The following is a 24,237-nucleotide window of genomic DNA, read 5'->3' as shown; positions in this document are numbered from 1 at the left end:
GCGACATTCCGGTAAGCCTCTTCTGCACCGGCTGTAAAGACTCCACATCCTTCCTGTAACGCAGTGACCAAAATTTGAGAGCAGTGCTCCCTGACGCTAATGGAAGCGGTTACAATTGTGGGTTTCAAAAGTGAGCTTGCAAGAGAAATGGCAAAGGCTCTGGCACTGAGGTGGATGAGGGGGTTGAACTGTATTGCTCTCCCAAAGCTGGTGCAGACCAGGGCTGAATGCCCTTCCCTGCTGCAGCGGTGCTGAGGTGTTGTGCAGGGTGAGATCGCTGAAGAGCGCGGACAAATCAGAACAAACTGCTTTGCCACACGTGTATTTGCATCTGACCTCGTGGTACCCCGGGACAGTTGATTCTAGTCTGCAGGACCGAGGTGTTTTATGTGGAGCTTTCCCTCGAGTTTGAGATGCCTTTCTGATCGCTGTATGTGATTGTTGTTCTGCTGCCAGTTAATGAGCGAAATGGAGCTGGAACGCTGCAATTCCATGCCTGTGCCAGCTCTTCTGAAACACTGCTGCCTGGTGTAACTGCCCTCGGCAACAGTTTCTAGCTCAGCGCAAATCTGCGTCAACTCATCACTGACTTTATTAGTTTAGTTAAAATAGAAGTAAGTTCACACCATTTGGTTAAGAAAGGGTTAAAAGCAAGCGTGCAAGACAAAAATCAGTGTGCACAGCCACTAGGCCTCACTGAGGTTCCCTGAACAGTTAAAGATCTTGGAGGAGAATAGGACCTCGTGCTGGCCAGGGATTCCCTATGTACTCTGTAATCTCCAAGTTTCCAAGCATAGGGTCCTCCACTTCAGCAAAGGTTGATCTCTAGAGTCCAAATACCTTCAATTTTATTCCTTCTCCTTGTCTTTCCAAACTGTCGTATCTATCTACCTTGGTTATGGCTCATCAGGCGAGCCTGTGTCTTTTCACTGTAAGCTCTGACCCAAGGTCACCATTAAGATTACCTGAATACTCTTCCACGAAGTAAGGAGTTATGCCATGTGTCACTTCCCCCGACCTGACCCGGTTCCAGCCAGAGCAAGACTGTGGCTGGGGCTCTGATAACTTGTGTTCACAAGCACTGTTTTTAATGTGTGAGCAATTCCTGGCCGACAGAGGTATCCAGTTGGTTCCACCCATCTCATGGACTTTCCACATTGCCTTTTTAACATAAGAAATAAGAGCAGGAGTAGGCTATTTGGCCCATCGAGCCTACTCTGCCGTTCATCTCTTTTTAGTGGACTCAGCTCCTTATCCTCCACCGCACCATGATCGTTAATTCCTTTACTGTTCAAAGATCTAAGTTTGCCTTCAAAACACTCAGTAAGGAAGCCTCAACAGTTTCACTGGGTGGAGAATTCTCCAAATTCGCATCACTTTGGGTGAAGAAGTTCCTCCTCAAGTCAGTCCTAAATCTGCAACCCCCCCCCACCCCACACACACACTTTATTTTGAGGCCATGCATCCTCATTCCAGTTTCACCTGCCAGTGGAAGCACCATCCCTGCTTCTATCTTGTCTATTAGCGTCATAATTTTGTGTTTGTGAGATTCTCCCTCGTTCATCTAAATTGCAGTGACTATGGTCTCTGTCTGTTCAGTCTCTCCTTATAAGCCAATCCCCTCGACTCAGGAGTCAACCTAGTGAAATTCCTCTGCACCCCGTCCACTGCCAGTATGTCCTTTCTCAAATAAGGAGACCCATGCTGTACACAGTACGCCCGATCTGGCGCCTCCAGCGCCCTATCTAGCTGTAGTTTACCTCGTTTCCCCTCTGTACTTTCGCACTGAGTCAACTTCTGCTACTCGCTTGGCAGAAGGATCTGGGGATATAAATACATTTATGTAGTTATGAAACCATTTTTGTTGGGGGGGGGGGTAAAGAAACAGCACTGAGGCTTATTACGTAAAAGTGCAGAGATGTTGTGCAAAGTTTTCTTTGTGCAGTTTACTGGTTAGATTGCATTTGTTTGAGTTTCTGAGAGTAGTTCCGGTCTCCGTATTGTACAGAGGATAAAGAGGCCCAGGAGAAGGTGTGCGATATCAGAGTGAATTGTAGGTTATAGCTATCACGCAAGTTTTAATAGGTATTATGAGATAGTTGGGAAAGATGACCCAAGAAATTTTAATGAGGGAGAACAAACTGTGAGGCTAATAATGAGGAACCAGGAAACAGCAGAACAGTTGAAACATATACTTGATGTTCATCTTTACCGTTAAAGACATTACTATCATTTCAAAATGACTGCGCAGGCAAAAAGGGGAAAGGATACAAGTACAATAACTAGCACGCGAAAGGACGTGCTCAGGAAACTAATGGGATTAAAAACACCGATAAAACCCCTTCGGGTGACAGAACGCCTTCTACGCTATTCCAGGAAATAGCAGTGTACTGATAGTAATCTTCCAGAAAGCCTTAGATTCCTAGAAGAGTCCCAGAAGAATGAAAAGCTGCCAGTGTAACACTACTTTTTAAAGAGATGTCAAAATGGGTAACTATAGGCCACACAGCTTAATGTCTATTATTGAAAGATGGTAAATGCTGTTGAGGATGTAGTAGAGTATTTGGAAATACGTAAAGTATTTAAGTGTGTCGTCATGGCTTCTTGAAGGGGAAATTATTGATGATAAATGTGTCAGAAATTTTATTATTTATTCATGGGACTTGGGGGTTGCTGTTTGTGTTTATTGCACATCCCCAGTTGCCCTGGAGTAGGTAGTGGTCAGCTGCCTCCTTGAACTGTTGCTGTCCAGTTTGACAGGCTTAAAGTATATAAAGGGGAGCCAGCAGATGTAATATCGTTGGATTTTCAGAAAGCATTTGATAAGGTTCCACACAGCTACTTACTGAGAGGGCTAACTAGCGGATAGGAGGCAGTTGGGTTATGGGGACATGTTCAGGGTGGAAACCTGAGAGTGTCACGGGAATCAGTGTTGAGGCTGCGGTTATAATAGCATTACATGTTAACGACTAGGATGGTGGAAGTGAATATGCTATTGAGTTTGCAAATGAGACAAAAGGGGTAGAAGGCAAGCAGCAAGGTGCCTACAGAGGGGTATAGACATGTTATGTGCGTAGTGGTGAAAATATTGGCAGATGGAATAACATATGGGAATGGGAAATTACGCAGACCATAAGGTTCACTAGGGTCATTACTGGTTATAGAGGCAGTGCCTTTATGAGGAGAGAGTGACTAGATTGTACCCGTGCTCACTGAGATACAGAAAAGTGAGAGCGACGTTATTGAAACATCGAAGACCTATAGAAGGCTGGCACTGTGGCCGAATGGTTAGCATTGCTGCTTCACAGTACCAGAGATCTGAGTTCAGTTCCAACTATCTGTGGATCTGGGTGGGATGTTTGTTTGAGTGTCGGTGTAGACATCAGAATGGTCTGTTTCCACTCTGTTTGGATCCTATCATCATTGGTGGGGTAGGTACAAAAAATTTGGCTCCTTTTTGGGTGAATTTTGGATCAGAGGTTGTAATCTCAGAACAAGGAGTTGCACTCTTAAAATCGAGGTAACGAGGAATTTCCTCTGAGGGTAGTGAATCTGTGGAATTCTTCAAGGGCCGTTGAGGTGCATCGTTAATTATGTTCAAGGCCGGGGTATACAGAGGTTTAATCAGTGAGGGCGTAGAGTTATGGGGAAAAGGCGGGAACGTGGAGTTGAGGATTATCAGCTCGGCCACAGTCTCATGGAGATTGAGGCAGAGGGGTCTTAAGTGGTGTTTGAGTGGCCTGCCTCTGCTTGTATATCCCATGGACATTGGTGAAGATGACTTTGCCAGTCAGTAGAGTCAATGGCCACCAGTTCAAAACTACCACTAAGAAATCCAAGTGGAAGTTCCAGAATAATTACTTCCGTTCGATGTGGATGTGGCTGTTCCCTGGTTGGTTGGAGTGAACTATTTAGGTACATGTCAGGGGATATGAAGGAAGTAAACAAGTCGACTAGGTTGCACACTAAATGTCAGAATGGTGAAGATGCCTGAGGGGCTGTGTAATGTGGGACCTATAGAGATGTCGGGGCAGATAAACCATGAGTGCAGCATGAATTGAGGGGCAGAGTGGCCTATTCCTACATTGCCGGTTAAACAGTTTTAAATCCTGATGTTGCTGAAACGGGAATCCTAGCATTGAACTTGATGTTGCATTTTCTGGGGTCTGAACTTGTTCTACTTTTCATGCGTGTTCTGTTTCCTGTGTGACCCCCCAACCCCCCAAAAACTCCTGCCTCCTTCCCACTCCTCTGTCCCCCTGCCTCAGCCCCCCGCCCAGGCACAGGGCTGCTGTTCTTGTTTTTTAGACTGTCTGTCAGTGAAGAGGAATGTCAGAAAAGGAGCGGACATTGGGCTGACATGAGAGGCACAGGAGGAAGGGAAGTTGAGCTGGGGAAGGAGCTGAGGAAGGAAGGAAGCAGCAGAGATGGCTGGTAGTGAAAGAGAGAGATACAGACAATGAGAATGAGAATGAGAGACAAAGACAGAAAGAGGAGGAAAAAGGAAGGAAGAGCCCGAGCGGATAGCAAGACAGACCAAACGGAGACTGACAGAGTCTCAGGGTCGTAGATAAGAGAGGTATCTCTTCGCTTCATCCCCCCTCTCCAAATAGTCTCCCGTTTCCTCCTTCCCTTTTCCCTGCTTCCTCTAGTTTCCTTTTTGACCCCTAACCTGGTCCGCTTGTACCACCCAAGGACCCGTCCTCCCCCTCCCCTTCCTGTATTTCCCCCATTGTTTTATTCCTGAAGTGGCCGCTTTTGTGTTCTGCTTTGGCCAGGTGATGACATGACTTAAGTTTTTTTTTTCCCTTTCTCCCCCATTCCTCCACCACCACCTCCTCCTCATCTCCCCCCCTCTCTCTCCTTGTGCTCAGTTGTTAGATGAGCAGATGTCCAGCAGCAACACTAGCTCCAGCACCAGCACCATTGAACTGGTGAGCAAAGAGCCAGCGACCAAGCGGAACCGGAGGACCAGCATCCCTGACAAGCCCAACTACAGCCTCAACCTCTGGAGCATCATGAAGAACTGCATCGGCAAGGAGCTATCCAAAATTCCCATGCCCGTGAGTGTGGCGCTCAGGACAGTGGTCTGGGATGGGCAGAAACCGTGCTGAGCCGTCACTGGTGGTGTAAACCAGCCCACCATGTCCTGACTTCGCATAGTCATACAGCGTGGGAACAGACCCTTCGGCCCTACTCGTCCATGCTGACCAGATATCCTAAACTAATCTCGCGCCCCCCCCCCCCCCCCACCTTCAATTAGTGGCCTCAATTTTTTATTTGAAGGTGACCTTCTGTTAATCTTCCACATCACCTTGTTGACCCATTCAGCCCACTTCCCTGTTGCCCTTCCTATGTATGTACCAATCCAGATTTTTTTTTAATTCACCCAATCCGTGCCACTCATGATTGTACAAACTTGTGTAAGGTCACTCCGCAGCCAACGACAGTCCAGGGGAAATAATATTCAGCCCCTTCCTAGAGGGCAAACCCTCGAACCCCAGCAATATCCTTAAGTCTTTTCTGCGCCCTTTCAAGTTTAACAACATCCTGCCTAAAGCAGGGAGGCCACAACTAAATGCAGTGTTTCAAAAGTGGCCAAGCCAAAGTTCCTTTCAGATGCAGAGATAATGGGAACTGCAGATGCTGGAGAATCCAAGATAATAAAGTGTGAAGCTGGATGAACACAGCAGGCCAAGCAGCATCTCAGGAGCACAAAAGCTAATGTTTCGAGCCTAGACCCTTCATCAGAGAGGATGCTCCTCCTGGATGTGCTCCTGAGATGCTGCTTGGCCTGTGGTGTTCATCCAGCCTCACATTTTATTAGCTTCCTTTCGGATGCAGACTGATGTCCTGTTGGTCCTGGCTTTCCATTTGCAGTGGGTGCTTGCAGCAAGTGCAAGAGATTGCTTTGCAGTCAGTCTGAGTCTAACTGACAGCACAGAGAAAGGTCTTTAGGCCTTGGCCAAAAACAACTGCCTAACCCAATCCTGATCAGGGCAGTACAGTGGTTCGCACTTCTACCACACAGTTCCTGGAACTCGGGTTCGATTCCACCCTTTGGGCGGTTAACTGATTGTATCACGGATGGCGCGGTGCCTCCGTGGTTTAACACTACTGCCTCTCAGTGCCAGGGACCCGGGTTCGATTCTAACCTTGGGCGACTGTCTGCGTGGAGTTTGCATGTTCTTGTGACTGCATGGGTTTCCCCCCTCAGTCCAAAGAAGTGCAGGTTTGGGTGGATTTAGCAGGGTCACAGGGATAGGGTAGGGTTGGGGGTGTCTAGACAGGCTGCCTGTCAGAGGGTCGGTGCAGAGTTAGTGGGCTGAATAGCCCATCTCTGCACTGTAGGGATTCTGTGAATCCACTGCATCCATTCCCTGGCACTACTGTGTCTGCTTTGTGTGTCTTGACATCGCAGGTGTACATCTAAAGACTTCCACGTAATAAGCGTTTCTGCCTCAACCATCCTCATGAGTTCTTGATTCCTGCCACCGTCTGGGTGACATTTTTCCTCAGTCTCCTCTGAATCTTCTCCCCCTTACAATAAATCTATGCTCCCTGCCCCTCTGTCAAGGGGCAATGTTTGTTCCTGTGTAAGCCTCATCATTCTATTCATCTCGATCATGTCCCCTCTCAATCTCCCTGTTCTAAGAAAAACAGTCCTAGTCTGTCTGGTTCTTTCCAACACTGAAACTCCCCAGCCCAGGCAACAGTCTGGTCAATCTCCCTCTGTACCCGCTCCAGTGCTAATACATCTCTGTTTGAAAATGCAATGACTTGGAGTCTCGGATATCAGGCAGGAAGTGTGGGAGGGGACGGTTTGAGAAAGAGCTGCCTTTCCACAGTGAGTAGCAATGACCAGCTTTTGTAAAGGTCTGTGCCCACCTCTCCCAGTGTTGATGTCCATTTTCAGAAGTACTGCCCATGTAGACGTGGGAGGTATACGCAGAATGAAACGCTGGTATTGCCCTGTAAATCACTGTCCGTAGAGCCATATAGCGTGGAAATGGACCCCTCGGTCTAACTCACCAGTGTCTACTGGATTTCCTGAACTAAACTGGCCCCATTTGCCTGCTTCTGGCCCATATCCCTCTAAACCTTTCTTGTGAGGGTGCAGCAAAGATCAATATGTTGAAAAATGAGCACTTAAATGGTACAAGTTCACAGGGCTGGTGGGACAGAGAGGTGTCACAGTACGTGCAGGATTGCTGTGCAGATGGTTAGCATGGGCTTGATGGAGCCAAATGGCCACCTCTTGTGCAGTCGAACCTGTGTAATAGGTGCTGTACCTGTCTCGTTCTGTCCTCCCTCCTTTCCGTGTTGTGACACTTCCGCCCGTGTACTCCTGCAGGTTAACTTCAACGAACCCCTGTCGATGCTGCAGCGACTAACGGAGGACCTGGAGTATCACGAGCTCCTGGATAAAGCCTCCAAGTGCGAGAATGCCTTAGAGCAGCTGTGCTACGTGGCTGCCTTCACTGTGTCCTCATACTCCACCACCGTCTTCCGAACGGGAAAGCCTTTCAACCCTTTGCTTGGGGAGACCTTCGAATTGGACCGGCTGGAAGACGAAGGCTTCAGGTCGATCTGCGAACAGGTGAATATATGCACACATTCCCTTACTACTCTCTGAGTAAAGAAACTTCCTCTGACATCTGTCCTATATCTTTCACCCCTCAATTTAAAGCTATGCTCACTCGTGCTCGCCGTCACCATCCTAGGAAAAAGGCTCTCCCTATCCACCCTATCTAACCCTCTGATTATTTTATATGTTTCAATTAAGTCACCTCTCAACCACCTTCTCTCTAACGAAAACAGCCTCCAGTCCCTCAGCCTTTCCTTTCCCTCCATACCAGGCAACATCTTAGTAAATCTCTTGATGATTTGATGACCTTCAGCTTCATTTTCCTCCTAAACCTTGATTTCTGTTCATGATTCCAGAGAAATCTGTCTGTCTAAGCCTTGAAAGTGCTAACGTCCCAGTCTTGACTGCCCTCTGTGGTGAAGAATTTTTTCGATTCACTTTGCTCCTAAGTGGGGGGGGAAAAAAAGCACAATCTCCCGGATGCCCCCGCAAGGGGAAGCAATTTCTCCGTCAAGCCCCTTTAAGAATCTTGTATGTTTCAGTAAGGTCTCCTGTCATTCTGCTGCGCCCTGGTGAGTACAGGCCTGACCTTCTCAACCTCCTGTGCCAGAACATCCCTCTATACTTGCGCTTAACCTCGTGAACTTTCTTTGTTAAGTCTCCAATCCCAGCGACACCCTCTGGATGACAGCAACAAAACTGTTCATTGTCTGGTCAGCAGTTTTTTTAAATTTTTTCGGCAGCGCCTCCCTGTTTTTATCTTCAGCTGTACTTGGAATACGGGGAAACAGTTCATTTGTCTTGCCGACGACGTGCTGAACTTAGATACTAGCTTCTTGTGATTCGTGCGTTAGGACCCACAAATCCCTGTCTGTTTTGAGGCCTTTCCCTGTTTAAATAATGTTCTAGTCTTCTGTTTTTCCTGCCAAAGCACCCATTCGCGTAACCTGCTGTATCTGTCTGGGAACTGCTGTGTCGTCATCACCCCTCCACCTACTCTTGTCGTCTGCAAACTTGGCTACAGGAAACTCACTCCCGTCATCAGAGTCATTCACTTGTATACAATCGTAGCCCCAGCACCGATCCATGGGGCGGCACACTAGTAGCAGGTTACTACCCTGATATGATCCCTTTTATCCCAATTTGATAACTTCTATTAGTTTCCCCCCCCCCCCACTTTGCTAAAAGATGAGTGTTTAACTTTGTGCAATAGTTTATCAAATGTCTTTTAAAAATCTTATTAAATTGCATCTACCAGATCCCTTTGACCTACAGCTTGTTACCACCCCAAAAGTGACAGTAAAATTGTCAGGCATGATTCCCCATAAACAAAGTCAAATGGCTCTACTTGTGTTCCTAAATGCTTTGCTATTACATCCCTTACATTTAACGTTTCCCCAACAACAGATCTTAAGCGAACCAGCCTCAAGTGTTGCCTATTTTTGTTCCCCTTCCTTTTTGAGTAAAGGTGTAACATTGGCAGTTTTCCAACCCTGAGCTTTTTCAATGATCTGCGATTTCTTCGCCACTTTAGTCACAGAATTATACAGCATGGAAATGGACCCTTCGGGCCAATCCGGCCTCGTGTCGTTCTGTTTGCCAGCGTTTGGCCTGTATCCCTCTTAAACCCTTCCTATTTGTGTACCCATCCAGATGCCTTTTAAATGTTGTAATTGTACCAGCCCCCACCACTTCTGGCAGCTTGTTCCTTTCAAGCACCACCCTCTGAAAAAGTGGCCTCTTTGATTCATTTTAAACCTTTCCCTGTCACATTGAACTCATGTCCTCCAATTTCGGACTCCCCTAACCTGGGGAAAAGACCTTGTCTAATTCACCTTATTCATTATAAACCTCTTGTTAATTTGTCCTCCTAGTTTATTTTCTCTTCTGTTGTATCTTTTTAGTCGTCATTTGTTGGATTTTAAAGCTTTTCAGTTGTCTGGTTTGTCACTAGTCTTTGCCACATTGTGAAATTAAAAGAAAAGACAACTCACATTATCCCTAACGACAGCAGATTTTAAAATCCATACGTTGCCAGCAGTGCGAAGAAGTGGGTGGACTGGTTCAACTCGGGGCTGATGCTCTTTTCATCTTCGTACAGCATACTAACATGGCCTTTCAGTCTGTTATGTCTGTACTGATCAATGAGCGCTGACCTATGCTTGTCCCATTTACTTGGACTTGGTCCATTGCCTCCCATGCCCTGGCATTCTGAATGCCCGTCCAGATCAATATTGTAAGACTACCTGCCTCCCCCACAGTATCAGGTGTTGTGTTTCATACTTTGTTTGAGATCACTGTTTGCAACGATGACAGGAGATTTTGAAAACTGAAACTAGATGCCCCCGAAGAGCCTTCCTCGTTCAAGGTGCATTGTCGATCAATGTCGAAACATGGGAAATGGGAGCAGGAGTAGGCCATTCAGCCCTTCAAACCTGCTCTGCTGTTGATGATCATGGCTGATTGTCCAACTCAATGGCCTGATCTTCCTTTTCACCCATCTCCTTGGATGCTATTCGCCTCAAGGGCTGTGTAGGACTCCTCCTTGAAATCTGTGTGTTTTGGCCTCTGTTGTTTTCTTTGGTAACAAATTCCACAGGCTCATCACGCTGTCTGGGTGAAGGATTTTCTTCTCATCTCCCTCCTAAATAATTTACCCCTTATCCCTAGTCTTGGATCCCACCCATACCACTGGTTTCCTGAGTTTGCCCTGTCTAGTCCTGGCAGGAGGAGTTGGCCAGCAGTTCGGGACCCAATGTGGTCAGCCTGTCCCAGATCTCAAGTCTGGCAGTGTGGGGAGAGGGAGTCCACATGTGGAAAACCCACAGCGTGGAGGCACTGCAGGCTGTAGAAGGATTTTAACATTTATCTTTTAACTTTGATTCTTTAGTTATTTATCTTTTAACTTTTATTTCTTTACAGTTCCTCATAGTATAAATTAGGAAGATAATGGAGAACTTCTAGCTTTCCTCTTTATTTCTCTATTTTCACACCTGATCTATTTTTGTATCTAAGATTTGTGCGTAGGTACTTTGTGTCTAAGATAGTGCCTTGTCTAGTGACATTGCTCGCTTTTCAGTATCCTCCTGTACTTTGTACTTGAGTAGACGTGACAATAAACATAATTCAAATTTCATAGTTTTCCTCCTTCCTTATTCTTCTAAACTGCAGTTTAAAATTAACACTAACTGCTTCAACCTCTCCTTGTGTGTCAGTCCTGCTGGTCCTGGAATCAGTTTGGTAAACCTTCACTGCCCCTGCAGCAAGAACATTCCTTCTCTCAGTTCTGTAGAGGGGTCACTGGACCCAAAACATTAAGTCTGATTTCTCTCCAGAGATGCTGCCAGACCTGCTGAGCTTTTCCAGCAATCCCTATATTTGATGTTCCTCTTCGGGTAAGGAGACTAAAACACAGTGCTCCGGATGTGGTCTCACCAAGGCACTGTAGAGTTGTAGCGTTGCCTCCCTGTTCCTGTACTCGAATCTGAGGTGGTGCTGAAGGTGACATGTAACACCCCCTCCCTGACAATTGTGATGATGTGCTACTGTGGACCACTCCCCCTCAGTTGTCCTGTTATTCCCCAAACAGGTCAGTCACCATCCTCCGGCTGCTGCACATCATGTAGATTCCAAGTATGGCTGGACGTTGAGGCAAGAGATAGCTATCGCTAGCAAATTCAGGGGAAAGTATCTCTCCATCATGCCCCTGGGTAAGTGAATTGTAGTCAAACCTGGCTGTCGAGTTGGGCATGCATGTCTCTTCTGTGCAAAGTTGCAGGCTTTACAGAATTGCCTTTACCTGTGAGGTCGTTGCCCCCCACTCCCCGGGCCATGGTTGGATTCGATGTGAAAGTTTTGTTTGGCGTGCAATACAGGCAAATCATAGCGTGCAAAGTGCGTTAGGGTAATAGAGTGAATACAAAGTTACAGTTATGGAGGAGAGGCACAAACAGTGAGGTCAGCATTAGACTTGAACTTTGAAAGGTCCATTCAGCTGTCATCCCAAACTACACTAGCCCCACCTGCCTGCTCCTGGACCATATCCGTCTAAATGTTTCCTATTCATGTACTTGTCTGTGTCTTTTAAACATTAACTATACCGACACCCACTGTGGCCTCAGGAGGTTCATTCCACACGTGAACCACACTGTTTCTTTAAAAGAAAGGCCCACATGTCTTTTTAAAAATCTCTCTCCTCTCACCTTAAAAATATGCCCTCTAGTCTTGAAATTCTCCAACCCCAGGGAGAAGACACCTATCATTAACCTTATCTATATCTTCCATGATTTTATAAACCTCTATAAAGTATCTCTCCTCTGCCTATGCTCCAGTGGAAAAAGTCCCAGCCTATCCAGCCTCTCCTCATAGCTCAAACTTTGCATTCCTGGCACATTCCTAGTAAATCTCTTCCGAATCCCCTCTAGCCATTCAGTACAGAGCTACTGAACAGTCTTGGGGGAAAATGGTTGGTTGCGCTCATGGATTAAGTGGGTCGGTAACAATGGTGTGAAATGGGCTGAGGAATATGAAACAATGATGTTCGCTGGGTATTTTTCAGGCTGGTGCAACTTGTAATGGGGGACCCCGGGTATTGACACTGGGTGCCTTCCTTTTCCTGCTTGATGCGCACAAAAATTTGATCTTGGTGTGCAGGAGGCAATTGGATAATTAACTGAGGACAGTTGAACTCTGAACGGACAGAGACAAATTGGTGGAATGGCGGGTTCGGTGCCGAAGTGTGAGATGTGATACACTTTGTGGAGCCAAGCAGCGTAGAAACAGACCCTTGAGGAACTGTTCTGGCTCATGGAAAGATTGAAAACTAGTGGTGGAGTGTTTTGCAAAAGGAACAGAAGTGAGGTGGGGAAGACCTTGTTGGTCATTAGGCTGTGGAGTGCAGCGCCTGGAAGGAGCTGGAGGTAGGTTAAACTGAGGCATTCAGGAAAGTACTGGGAGATTGTTCCCGTTTAAATAGCGTGCAACAGGAAAAAGCAAACTCACGGCAATACGTCAAACATGATCAGAGAGCCAGTGTAGACATGATGGGCCAATTGGCGGCCTTCTGCACCAAAACAGTTGTGTGATTCTGCTTGGTGTGTGTGCGCGTGTGTTAATGATGAGGTGGCAGTTCCTCAGAACAGACCGTTTAAGGTTGGGAGTCACGTGGAACCGCCCCAGACTAGGTAAGGACAGGAGTCACAAACACACTAACTGACATGTCACCTTTCTGTGCTGCAGGCACCATCCATTGCGCCTTCCATCAAAGTGGCAACCATTACACGTGGAAGAAAGTCACCACCACTGTGCACAACATCATAGTGGGCAAGTTGTGGATCGACCAGGTGAGGAAGGCTCTGTGTGGGCCTTAGTCGCGCGACGATCCTATTGGGATGATGATGAGCAGCCCAACTGGCCGCGCGTTGTTGTCGGTAGAAACAACCGTGGCTGGGCGTCGAGAAGCTCAGAAAGGGAGCGCGATGCTGTTGGAGGGTTGGAACCATAAGCTGTGCCTCAGGCTCAGTACTCAGCAAACTTCTATTCTTGCAGGACCCTGACATTGTCCAGTTCATCATAAAGACCTTACTTTTGTTTTGTGTGTGAACAGAGTGGGGAAGTTGACATCATCAACAGGAAGACAAGGGACAAGTGCCACTTGAAGTTCGCACCTTACAGCTATTTCTCTCGGGATGTGGCAAGGAAGGTAGGGTTCTATCACGCTACTGAGAGCCAAGAGAGGCAAGGCACCTTGGCTTGTCAGCCCTCCTCCCATCTTAACTTCCAATTCAATCCCAAACCTCTTTTGGTCCTCGCCTTCCATCAAAACAGTTTTCTTAACACTCCCCAAGTGAAAAGAGCATCAACTGAGTCTCATTGCCCAGCACTCTACTTTGCCTACTGACTACAATGTCGTCTGATCAACCTGACCATTTCTCTGTTCAAGCCCCTCGCTGGTGTTGTCACCTCCCCTCTGCATCCTTGCAACCTTTCGCAGTCCAACATTCCTCTGAAATTTGTCCACGTCCAATTCTGGCATCACTTGATACTTGCACTTCTATCGGTAACCCTGAGTGCTCAAATCCCCTCCTGAGACCACCTGTACCTATTTCCTTTGTGGTTAAAGAGGTGTGAGCTTCATCTGTATTTTTAAATATCGTTTATTGTAAGGTATGGATTTCAGTTGTCTGTGAAGGGTTTGGGAGGTAAATGGGAAATTTGTTTGCGTGGGGATGGTTGATTACATCAGTTACAAATAAAGTAAACAGTTGTGCATTAGACTTGTGGTTTTCAAGAGGACAGTTGCTTTTAAGAGAAAATGACTTGCAGTTGAATTTCAATTTGGCAGGTTTTGCAGAAGTTTTATTTGATGTGAATGTTTAAGACAACTGCTCCTGAGAATGGGAGATAGTTTTGAATTGTTCAGAAGTACCTTCATGTAAAGGGTTTAGTTTTCAGGTTCCATATCAGAACTGTTTGGTTTAAACTCTGAAGGAGTTACTTGAAGCTGAAAAAGGTCTAAATGCATTGTCTGATGACTTGAAGAGGCTATCAGATTCTCAAGACTAGAGATTGAAACCATAGTTGAATTGAACCCTATCAGCCTGATAGAGAAGGGAAATCTGTCTTGTTAATACTGTAAAGTAGTACTTTTGGAATAATGGTATTTTACAGTGTGCTTCAGAATCTAAACTTGTGTGATAAGTAAATAAATATATTCCATTTTGATTTTTGTTCTGTTAGAACAATAAACTCTTGTCAAAACCAATTCTGCCATATTTCGTGTTTATCTTTCATTTGAAAGAACATCTTGTTCAAATGAATAGAAATCAAAATGTGATTGACCGAGCCAGATTTCAGATCAGGGTCTGACTCATCCAGTAGTAACATCAGTTGTAATCATAGCACCTCTATCGAGACTGTCTCTGAACCTGCCTATTTTGGACATGAATTGAAGTAGGGAGTCAGCTTGGGTTCACGTCTGGTGCAGTGATGCCAACTGCGTGGGTGAATGTCTGTTCTACCTGCGGTGTTTTCGGAACCGTACCCTGCCCATATTTTGTCGACCAGTGCCCCTCAAACCATACAAGCACGTCTCTGTCTAACAGTGAGCGAGGGGCTTAGTTCCATCATTAATTCTGGCAAATTACAAAATGAAAAGAAAAGCAAGATCGCCCCGGCAGCTGGGGATTTGTATGTTTGTGATGTGGAGTGATCACCCTAATGCGAGTGTTTATGTTTAACCAATGGGGCTGTAGGTCACTGGCGTTGTAACAGACAGCATGGGGAAAGCTCACTTCATTCTTTCTGGGACGTGGGACGAAAAGATGGAATACTCGCGGGTCCTGCACAGCAGCAAAGGGGAGAACAGTGCAGAGGGGAGGCAGAAGACTGTGTACGAGACTCTGCGAGGGAAGGAGCTCTGGAGAAGGCACAAAGCACCGTGAGTGTTCACCCAATTTTTAAATTTTTAATTACATCAGGTCACTGCACAGTAGGAAGGATGGGACTGTACTGTAGTGGTGCAGAGGAGATTCACCAGCGTTGTTGCATGGGATGGAGCATTTCAGCAATGAAGAGAGGCTGGATAAGCTCGGGTTGTTTTCTTCGGCGCAGCGAAGGAGCTGATAGAGGTGTGTAAGATTGAGAACCATGGGCAGGGTGGACAAAGCAGTTGAAGGGATCAATAAAGTGGGCATTTTCTCGGTGCAAGGCAAGAAGCTTAGAGGGGACTTGAGGGAAAATGTTTTCCACTGTGATAGGGGTCTGGAAGTGTGTCTGAGAATGTAGTTGAGGTGGAAACCCTTACAACCTTGAAACAGTACCTGGATGAACACCTTGAAGTGTCATAACATTCTTGGCCTATTGTGGGGACACGGGGCTAAGGTAGGTAGCAGTGGGGTACAGACTGAGTGGACTGATGGGCTTTTTCAGTCCTGTCTGATTCTTTGTTCCTGAACCTGTGATGTCCCTATCCAAGAGATGATGGGAACTGCAGATGCTGGAGAATCCAAGATAGCAAAGTGTGCAGCTGTTTGAACACAGCCGGCCAAGCAGCATCTCAGGAGCACAAAAGCTGACGTTTCGGGCCTCGACGGGCTCCTGAGATGCTGCTTGGCCGGCTGTGTTCATCCAGCTTCACACTTTGCTATCTATGTCCCTATCCAGCGAGTGTTTAAGGTTACCTTGTGGAGGAAACTTTATATCAAACTCAGTGCTGTTCCAGCCTTGGGAGAGTTTGAAAGGGGACAAATGTAGAGGAGCTTTATTTTCAGTTTGAAAGAGTAAGAACAGTTTTATTTAGAGATTGAGTTGAGGAAGCTTTACTGTGTATCTAAACCTGTGCTGTCCCTGTCCTGTGTGTGTTTGGGGACAATATTGACAGAGCTTTACTTTCCATTTAAGAGTAAGGAAACCTTTCCGTTCAGTTTAAAACAGTAAAGGGTGCTTTGCGCCCAATTTCAAAGCATAAAGTATACAGCAATAAGTATACCGTTTTGGATACTGCTGGGGGGGGGATCACCTACCAGAGGAAAGCCATAGTAGTCTGTTCTCTGGCACTGAGCCTGACACTGTGGCAAAGAAGGGAAGGGGGCAGAATAGGAAAGTACTCGTGGTAGGGGACTCGATAGTTAGGGGAATCGATAGGAGATTTTGTGGTCAGGATCGGGATTCCCGGAAGGTATGGTGCCTCCCTGGTGCCAGGGTCCGGGATGTCTCCGATCGGGTGTATAAGGTTCTAAAAGGGGAGGGCGAACAGCCAGAAATCCTGCTAAATATTGGCACTAATGATATAGCCAGAAAAAGGATTGAGGATATAATAAGTGATTTCAGGGAGTTAGGATGGAAGCTGCAAAGCAGGACGAACAGAGTAGTGTTCTCTAGTTTACTACTGGTGCCACGAGATGGCGAGGAACAGGGAGCGGGTGCAGCTTAACACGTGGCTGTGCAGCTGGTGTAGGAGGGAGGGCTTCAGATATGTAGATAATTGGGATGCCTTCTGGGGAAGGTGGCACCTGTACAAGAAGGACGGGTTGCATCTGGAAGGGGACCAATGTCCTGGGTGGAAGGTTTGCTCGAGTAGTTTGAGAGGGTTTAAACAGGGGGGTGGGAACCTGAGCTGTATACCGGAGGTGAGAGTCGATGCAGGTGAGGCAATAGCAAGACGTAGACCAGCTAGTGGGAAGGAACCAAGGGATCAGTTAAAGTGTGTTTGCTTTAACGCAAGGAGTATCAGGAATAAAAGTGATGACCTTAGAGCATGGATCAGTACCTGGTGCTATGATGTTGTGGCCATAGCAGAGACATGGGTTTCTCAGGGGCAGGAATGGTTGCTGGATGTTCCAGGGTTTAGAACATTTAAAAAGAATAGGGAGGGGAGAAAAAGAGGAGGGGGTGTAGCACTACTAATCAGAGAGAGTATCACAGCTACAGAAACTTCCATTGTCGAGGAAGATCTGCCTACTGAGTCAGTATGGGTGGAAATTAGGAACAGCAAGGGAGTAGTCACCTCGTTAGGGGTTTACTACAGACCCCCCAATAGCAGCAGGGAGATTGAAGAAAGCATAGGTCGACAGATTTTGGAAAAGTGCGGACGTAGTAGGGTTGTTGTAATCGGTGACTTTAACTTTCTTAATATTGATTGGAACCTCCTTCGAGCAGAAGATTTGAATGAAGCTGTTTTTGTAAGGTCTGTTCAGGAGGGTTTCCTAACTCAGTACGTTGACAGGCCGACGAGGGGAGAGGCCATTCTAGACTTGGTGCTCGGAAACGAGCCGGGGCAGGTATCAGATCTTGTGGTGGGAGAGCATTTTGGTGATAGTGACCATAACTGCCTCACATTCTACATAGCTATGGAGAAGGAGAGGATGAGGCAAAATGGGAGGATATTTAATTGGGGAAGAGGAAACTATGATGCGATTAGGCATGAGTTAGGAAGCATGGACTGGGAGCAGTTGTTCCATGGTAAGGGCATTGTAGACATGTGGAGACTGTTTAAGGAACAGTTGTTGCGAGTGATGAATAAATATGTCCCTCTGAGACAGGCAAGAAGGGGTAAGATAAAGGAACCTTGGATGACGAGAGCGGTAGAGCTTCTTGTGAAAAGGGAGAAGGTAGCTTACATAAGGTGGAGGAAGCTAGGGTCAAGTTCAGCTCGAGAGGATTACAGGCAGGCGAGGAAGGAGCTCAAAAATGGTCTGAGGAGAGCCAGGAGGGGGCATGAGAAAGGCTTGGCAGAACGGATTAGGGAGAACACAAAGGCATTTTACACTTATGTGAGGAATAAGAGAATGGTCAAAGAAAGAGTAGGGCCGATCAGGGATAGCATAGGGAACTTGTGTGTGGAGTCTGAGGAGGTAGGGGAAGCCCTAAATGAGTTTTTTGCTTCTGTCTTTACGAAAGAAACGAACTTTGTAGTGAATGAAACCTTTGAAGAGCAGATGTGCATGCTGGAATGGATAGAGATAGAGGAAGCTGATGTGCTGAAAATTTTGTCAAGCATTAAGATTGACAAGTCGCCAGGCCCGGACCAGATTTGTCCTCGGCTGCTTTGGGAAGCGAGAAATGCAATTGCTTCGCCACTTGCGAAGATCTTTGCATCCTCACTCTCCACTGGAGTCATACCTGAGGACTGGAGAGAGGCAAATGTAATTCCTCTCTTCAAGAAAGGAAATAGGGAAATTCCCGGCAATTACAGACCAGTAAGTCTCACGTCTGTCATCTGCAAGGTGTTAGAAAGGATTCTGAGGGATAGGATTTATGACCATCTGGAAGAGCATGGCTTGATTAAATGCAGCCAACACGACTTTGAGAGGGGCAGGTCACGCCTCACAAACCTTATCGAGTTCTTTGAGGATGTGACTAGAAAAGTTGATGAGGGTCGAGCTGTGGATGTGGTGTATGTGGACTTCAGTAAGGCATTTGATAAGGTTCCCCATGGTAGGCTCATTCAGAAGGTCAGGAGGAATGGGATACAGGGGAACTTAGCTGTCTGGATACAGAATTGGCTGGCCAACAGAAGACAGCGAGTGGTAGTAGAAGGAAAATATTCTGCCTGGAAGTCAGTGGTGAGTGGTGTTCCACAGGGCTCTGTCCTTGGGCCTCTACTCTTAGTGATTTTTATTAATGACTTGGATGAGGGGATTGAAGGATGGGTCAGCAAGTTTGCAGACGACACAAAGGTTAGAGGTGTCGTTGACAGTATAGAGAGCTGTTGTAGGCTGCAGCGGGACATTGACAGGATGCAGAGATGGGCTGAGGTGGCAGATGGAGTTCAACCTGGATAAATGCGAAGTGATGCATTTTGGAAGGTCGAATTTGAAAGCTGAGTACAGGATTAAGGATAGGATTCTTGGCAGTGTGGAGGAACAGAGGGATCTTGGTGTGCACCCAAGTGGACAGGGTTGTTAAGAAAGCATATGGTGTTTTGGCTTTCATTAACAGGGGGATTGAGTTTAAGAGTCGTGAGATCTTGTTGCAGCTCTATAAAACTTTGGTTAGACCGCACTTGGAATACTGCGTCCAGTTGTGGTCGCCCTATTATAGGAAAGATGTGGATGCTTTGGAGAGGGTTCAGAGGAGGTTTACCAGGATGCTGTCTGGACTGGAGGGCTTATCTTATGAAGAGAGGTTGACTGAGCTCGGACTTTTTTCATTGGAGAAAAGGAGGAGGAGAGGGGACCTAATTGAGGTATACAAGATAATGAGAGGCATAGATAGAGTTGATAGCCAGAGACTATTTCCCAGGGCAGAAAAGGCTAACATGAGGGGTCATAGTTTTAAGCTGGTTGGTGGAAAGTATAGAGGGGATGTCAGAGGCGGGTTCTTTACGCAGAGAGTTGTGAGAGCATGGAATGCGTTGCCAGCAGCAGTTGTGGAAGCAAGGTCATTGGGGTCATTTAAGAGATTACTGGACATGCATATGGTCACAGAAATTTGAGGGTGCATACACGAGGATCAATGGTCGGCACAACATCGTGGGCTGAAGGGCCTGTTCTGTGCTGTACTGTTCTATGTTCTATGACTTGTGGTGACATACCCAGCAGTAGAGGAAGACATGGAATTGTGATCTGTTCCTTCATGGAGTAGTGGAGCAGAAGATCTGTTTCAGGGGTGATTGTGGAAGAGGGACCACAGAATATCTGTATAGAGTGAGAGCTGGCAGGGAGGAGGGGTGTACCGCTGTGTAGGAAGAGTCAGAATGAATTCCCCCTCTCTGTCCCACCAGAGAACGTGCGGAATCCATGTACTACTTCTCGGAGCTCGCTCTGACCCTAAATGAGCTGGAGGAGGGTGTGGCCCCCACCGACAGTCGCTTACGGCCGGACCAGAGGCTGATGGAGAACGGCAGGTGGGACGAGGCCAACATGGAGAAGCAGCGACTGGAGGAGAAACAGCGGGCTGTGCGACGCAAGCGAGAGTCGGACATGAGCAAGATGTCAGATGGTGAGGGAGGACATGGCTGGGGCAGAGGGGGTGAAAAGCTGGTGTCGTGGAAGCGGGTGGCGATGTTGAGAGGGGTGGGGGTGGGGGAGAGGCACCTTGGGGTGGGGAGTGGAGGACACAGTGTGAAGAGTTATCATTTCTCAGTATCTGTCTACTGTACCTGCCTCACGAGATTGAAATGTTGTAGCGAAAACGCTGAACTGAACCTTGTCTGAAGTTACATGACACCAGGTTACAATCCAACCAGTTTATTTGAAATCACAAGCTGTTGAAGCGCTGCTCCTTTGTCAGGTGAAGTTGGACGAGAACCTGTTATAGAGATGTGATTTCTGACTTTGCCCCCCACCCCGCCCAGTCCAACATCGGCAGCTCCACATCATGTGTGCTGAAACTCTGCTGTGCCTGTCCTTGAACTGTCTAGCAACGTGGGGTAGATTGGATGCTAAAACTGGGAAGTAGGTTATTGCTGAAGACATCTTCGGAAGAAGTAGAATCAGGAGTAGGCCATTCGGCACCTCGTGTCTGTTGCCCCTTCAGTGGAATCACGGTTGATCAGATATTCCTTGCATCCACTTTCCTGCCCTTTCTCTGTGACCCCAACTGATCAAGAATCTATCTATCTCGCCCTTAATTATACACAAGGACCCTGCCTCCCAGCTCTTTGTAGCAAGGAGTTCCAAAGACACTTCATCCTTAGAAGAAATACATCCTCATCTCAGTCTTCAATTGATGTCCCTTTAATTCTGAGACTATGCCCTCTGGTTCTAGACTCTCCCATGACAGGGAACCTCCTCTCTGCATTTGCCCTGGCAAGCTCCTCAAGAATCCAATATGTTTCACTGAGATCACCTGTCATTCTTCTAAACTCCAATGAGTAGAATCCCAACCTTTGCTCATAAGACAATCACAGAGCAGGCACATTTTTGAAAGCCTTTATTCATTAACGGGGTGAGGACTTTGCCGGCTAGGGCAGCACATAGTGTCCGTCCCAAGTTGCCCAAGAGGGCAATTCAGAGTCCATCACATTGTGGGTCTGGAGTCATGTGGAGGCCAGATCAGGTAAAGATGGCACAGTTTCCTTCCCTAAAGGGCATTAGTGAACCAGATGTGTTTTTCCGACAATTGACAATGGACTTGTGGCCAATATTAGATTCCTAATTCCAGGTATTTTATTGAATTTAAATTCCACCATCAGCCTTTCCAGGCTTTGAACCTGGGTCCCCAGAATGTTATCAACGTCTCTGGATTAACAGTCCAGTGATAATACCAATAGGCCATTCGCTTGGGGAGAAACACTTTTTTTTTTCTATAGCTTGAGAAAAGGGTACTGTTGATCGAGACGTTGCCATGGGGAATACGCCATGGAAATTTTGTCTCCCCACCCTCTTTCTCGGCAAAACACCTGGAGGTGTTTGTTTTTCCGATGGCGCACAGATTTTTGTGTTTGAGTTTATGGATGCTCTAGAAAATGTGAACGAACCAAATGGCAAGTCTGGTATTTTCCAGCCATTGCTCGCTTTGAAATTTGCCATTTCTGTCTGTGCCCCCAGTGAGAACACAGTGAAGAGCTTCAGCAGCCCATCTGTTTTAATCAGTCACGTTTGAAGTCTTCTGTCGTGGTCCAAATAGGAGCAAATTGAATGGCCTCTTTCTGTGCTTCAATGATCATGTGCTGATTGAGTAGAAGACAAATAACTGCCCCCCTCTCCCAACTCAGGAATCTGAGGAGGAAATCTGGCCAAACATATATTGAGTTTGAAAGGATCGAGCAAAGTAATTTTGATAGGTGGGTAAGGGCATTGAAAGTAGAGCAGACAGACAATGCTCTTAGATCCTTTTGGAGGAGTTCAGAAACTTGCTTTCTGAAGTAGTGAGAACTTGTGGAAGAGCAGAGAATTAAAACCACAGGATTAGCAGCAGAAGTGGCCAACGATTGATTGATTTGAGTTGTTCGTAAATCCAAGTTTGGCTTCCAGTTCCAATTTCTATGCCTCAGACCGAAAACGAGGGGGAAAGAGGGAAATTCTCAGGTGGTAAGGAAAAAGGAGGTCTCGTTGAAGATAGTTCACTACAAGATAAAAAGGAAACCCCTGAGGGGGAACGAGAAGTCAAAAAGCTCAGGTGCTTTCATTTGTAATAAAGTTGGCCATGTGAAATCGCAGTGTTAGCAGAGGAAGCACTGGGAAGATGGATGTGGACAAACAAGGAGGTTGAAGTTCAGTTTATCACACTATGTTTGACCAAATAGTTGAGGAGAAACAAGAACAGGTGGAGGAGAAAGTGGATATTTTTAGTTGAGAAATCAGCTGAATTAAACAGATGAAAAACTAAAGCAGTTGTTTCAAAAAGCGTGCACGGAAGAATGAGTGTATCCCAGGATGTTTACTATCTTAAAATGGCGTCTTGATGAGAAAGTAGACCATCACACATTCACGCTGATGAGAAATGGGCAGAAATTCATCAAGTTGTATCTCCAGTGGGTTACAGAAAGGTGGTGTTGTGGGTTGTTCAAGAATTACCAGTAGCAGGTCATTCAGGACTAAGGAAAACTCAAGCAAAAATACAAAAAACATAACTGCATACGCGTATGGTTGAGTTTTGCTAGACATGTTGTACGTGTCAGGAAGTGGGGAAACATCAGACAGTGATAAAACCAACTGTTTAATATCCATTCCTGCATTTGTGGATCCTTTTACAAGCATCTTAATTGATTTGTGCAATATTGATAACATAATGTGGGAATCTGTGTTTGTTGACCATAATAGATGTATCGACTGGATTTGCAGAGACCATTCATTTTTTTAAACTAGATATGAATTATCCATAGAGGTGCAGTCAGATTAAGGGTCAAATTTTACATCAAAATTATTAAAGGAAGTTAAAATAGTTTAGGCGTAGAATGATTCCAATGGGCTGCTGCACAAACTGAACCCTGCTTCATGTTACAGGGCAAACGCACTCCGTGGACTCATCCTATCGGCCACTGTGGTTCGAGAAACGGGAGGACCCTTTCACCAAAGAGCTGGTGCATCTCTACAAGGGTGGATACTGGGAGGCGAAAGAGAAGCAAGACTGGAACCTGTGCCCGGATATCTTCTGAAGTCCAGTGCCTGCTGCTGCCTGGTGCTGGGTTTGTGTGTGTGTGTGTGTGTGTGTGTGTGTGTGTGTGTGTGTGTGCGCGCGTGAGTGGGCGACTGTGCTGGACTCCGGACTTGGACTGAGCGATCGCTTCTGTCTGTCTGTCATGGCCCCGATGCGAGAGATCCAGCAGGAAGAGCCCGACAACTGAGGCGGGCAGGGCCATCGGTTGCTCATCCCTACTTTCTCTTCCAACAGCTCTCACCCCCCCCCCCCCCCCCCGCCAAACTTTACCTTCTCACCACCCCTCACTTCACCTCCCTCTTCTCTCCAGGGTGAAGATACTCAGCCTACAGTCAACCCAGTTGTAAAAACAAAATGGCACCCAGTATATTGTAAAAAGCAAAATCTGTCAACACATCCGCCTTTCTTTGCAGACTTGTTCCCTCACCTCATCAGCGCTTGCGGGCGGAGATGTGAGGTGAAGGGGCTAGATGTCTGCGCAGGGGGTAAGAGGGCGTGTGTGTGTGTTCTGCCATTCCTAAGGTGCAGCAGGCGGGGTTGGCCCAGAACTGGTGGCATTCCCCTGGCACCGAGTGGAGTCGGCCTTTACCCAGTAGACGGGTGGGGTTTAGGGTAACTTCTGGATGAGGAACACTGGTAAAGCTGTTTGACTGCGTGTTGGGGCTGGACGGGGGCTCTTTTTGTTTTAAAGTGCAAAGTGACCCATCCCATCAGAACCACGAGAGGCAGACTTCCCAGGCCTGCGATTGGTTGCTTGGGGGGAGGGGAGGGGGTGTGGAGGCCACTCCTGGTTTTCACTGCTCAGGTGATGAGTGGGAGTAGGGTTTTTACTTGGTGTTTTGAACATCTGGATCCAGTAAGAGGAGAGTGTTCAAGGTGGGTAGGGGGTTAATGTGGGACAGATGGTGGAAGCGGAATGTTAGCTCCCTGTAATGCTGGCAGGTCAGTGCAGAGGAGCTGAATTCAGCCCCCACTCCTGCACCCCCACCCCCCCCCCCCCCCCCCTCCCCTGCCCCTGCTACCTTAGAAGCTGAGCTCCTCTGACGCAGCTCACCAGAGTGTGGTTTGAGGGCACAGTGGATATGGTCCCCTGCCCCACCCCCAGC

The 24,237-nt window shown here is 46.9% G+C and overlaps 1 protein-coding gene across 2 annotated transcripts in view; it reads left to right on the top strand.

The window, feature by feature from the left end:
- The window catches only part of LOC125449579 (oxysterol-binding protein 1-like), a 68,334-nt gene extending 44,948 nt beyond the window's left edge, over positions 1–23,386 (top strand). For both annotated transcript variants that reach the window (XM_059642778.1, XM_059642779.1), the window contains exons 7-14: positions 4,875–5,063; positions 7,355–7,600; positions 11,178–11,298; positions 12,827–12,930; positions 13,194–13,289; positions 14,842–15,026; positions 19,812–20,029; positions 22,978–23,386. In XM_059642778.1, the coding sequence (XP_059498761.1) occupies positions 4,875–5,063; positions 7,355–7,600; positions 11,178–11,298; positions 12,827–12,930; positions 13,194–13,289; positions 14,842–15,026; positions 19,812–20,029; positions 22,978–23,129 (1,311 nt within the window). In that variant the 3' untranslated portion in view covers positions 23,130–23,386. The remainder of the gene's footprint in view (positions 1–4,874; positions 5,064–7,354; positions 7,601–11,177; positions 11,299–12,826; positions 12,931–13,193; positions 13,290–14,841; positions 15,027–19,811; positions 20,030–22,977) is intronic.
- The last annotated feature ends 851 nt before the right edge of the window (positions 23,387–24,237 follow it).

The sequence above is a fragment of the Stegostoma tigrinum genome, chromosome 46, assembly GCF_030684315.1.
Source record: "Stegostoma tigrinum isolate sSteTig4 chromosome 46, sSteTig4.hap1, whole genome shotgun sequence".
Lineage (NCBI taxonomy): Eukaryota > Metazoa > Chordata > Chondrichthyes > Orectolobiformes > Stegostomatidae > Stegostoma > Stegostoma tigrinum.
The sequence above is the reverse complement of the archived record's forward strand: the minus strand, read 5'-3'. Positions and strand labels throughout refer to the sequence as shown.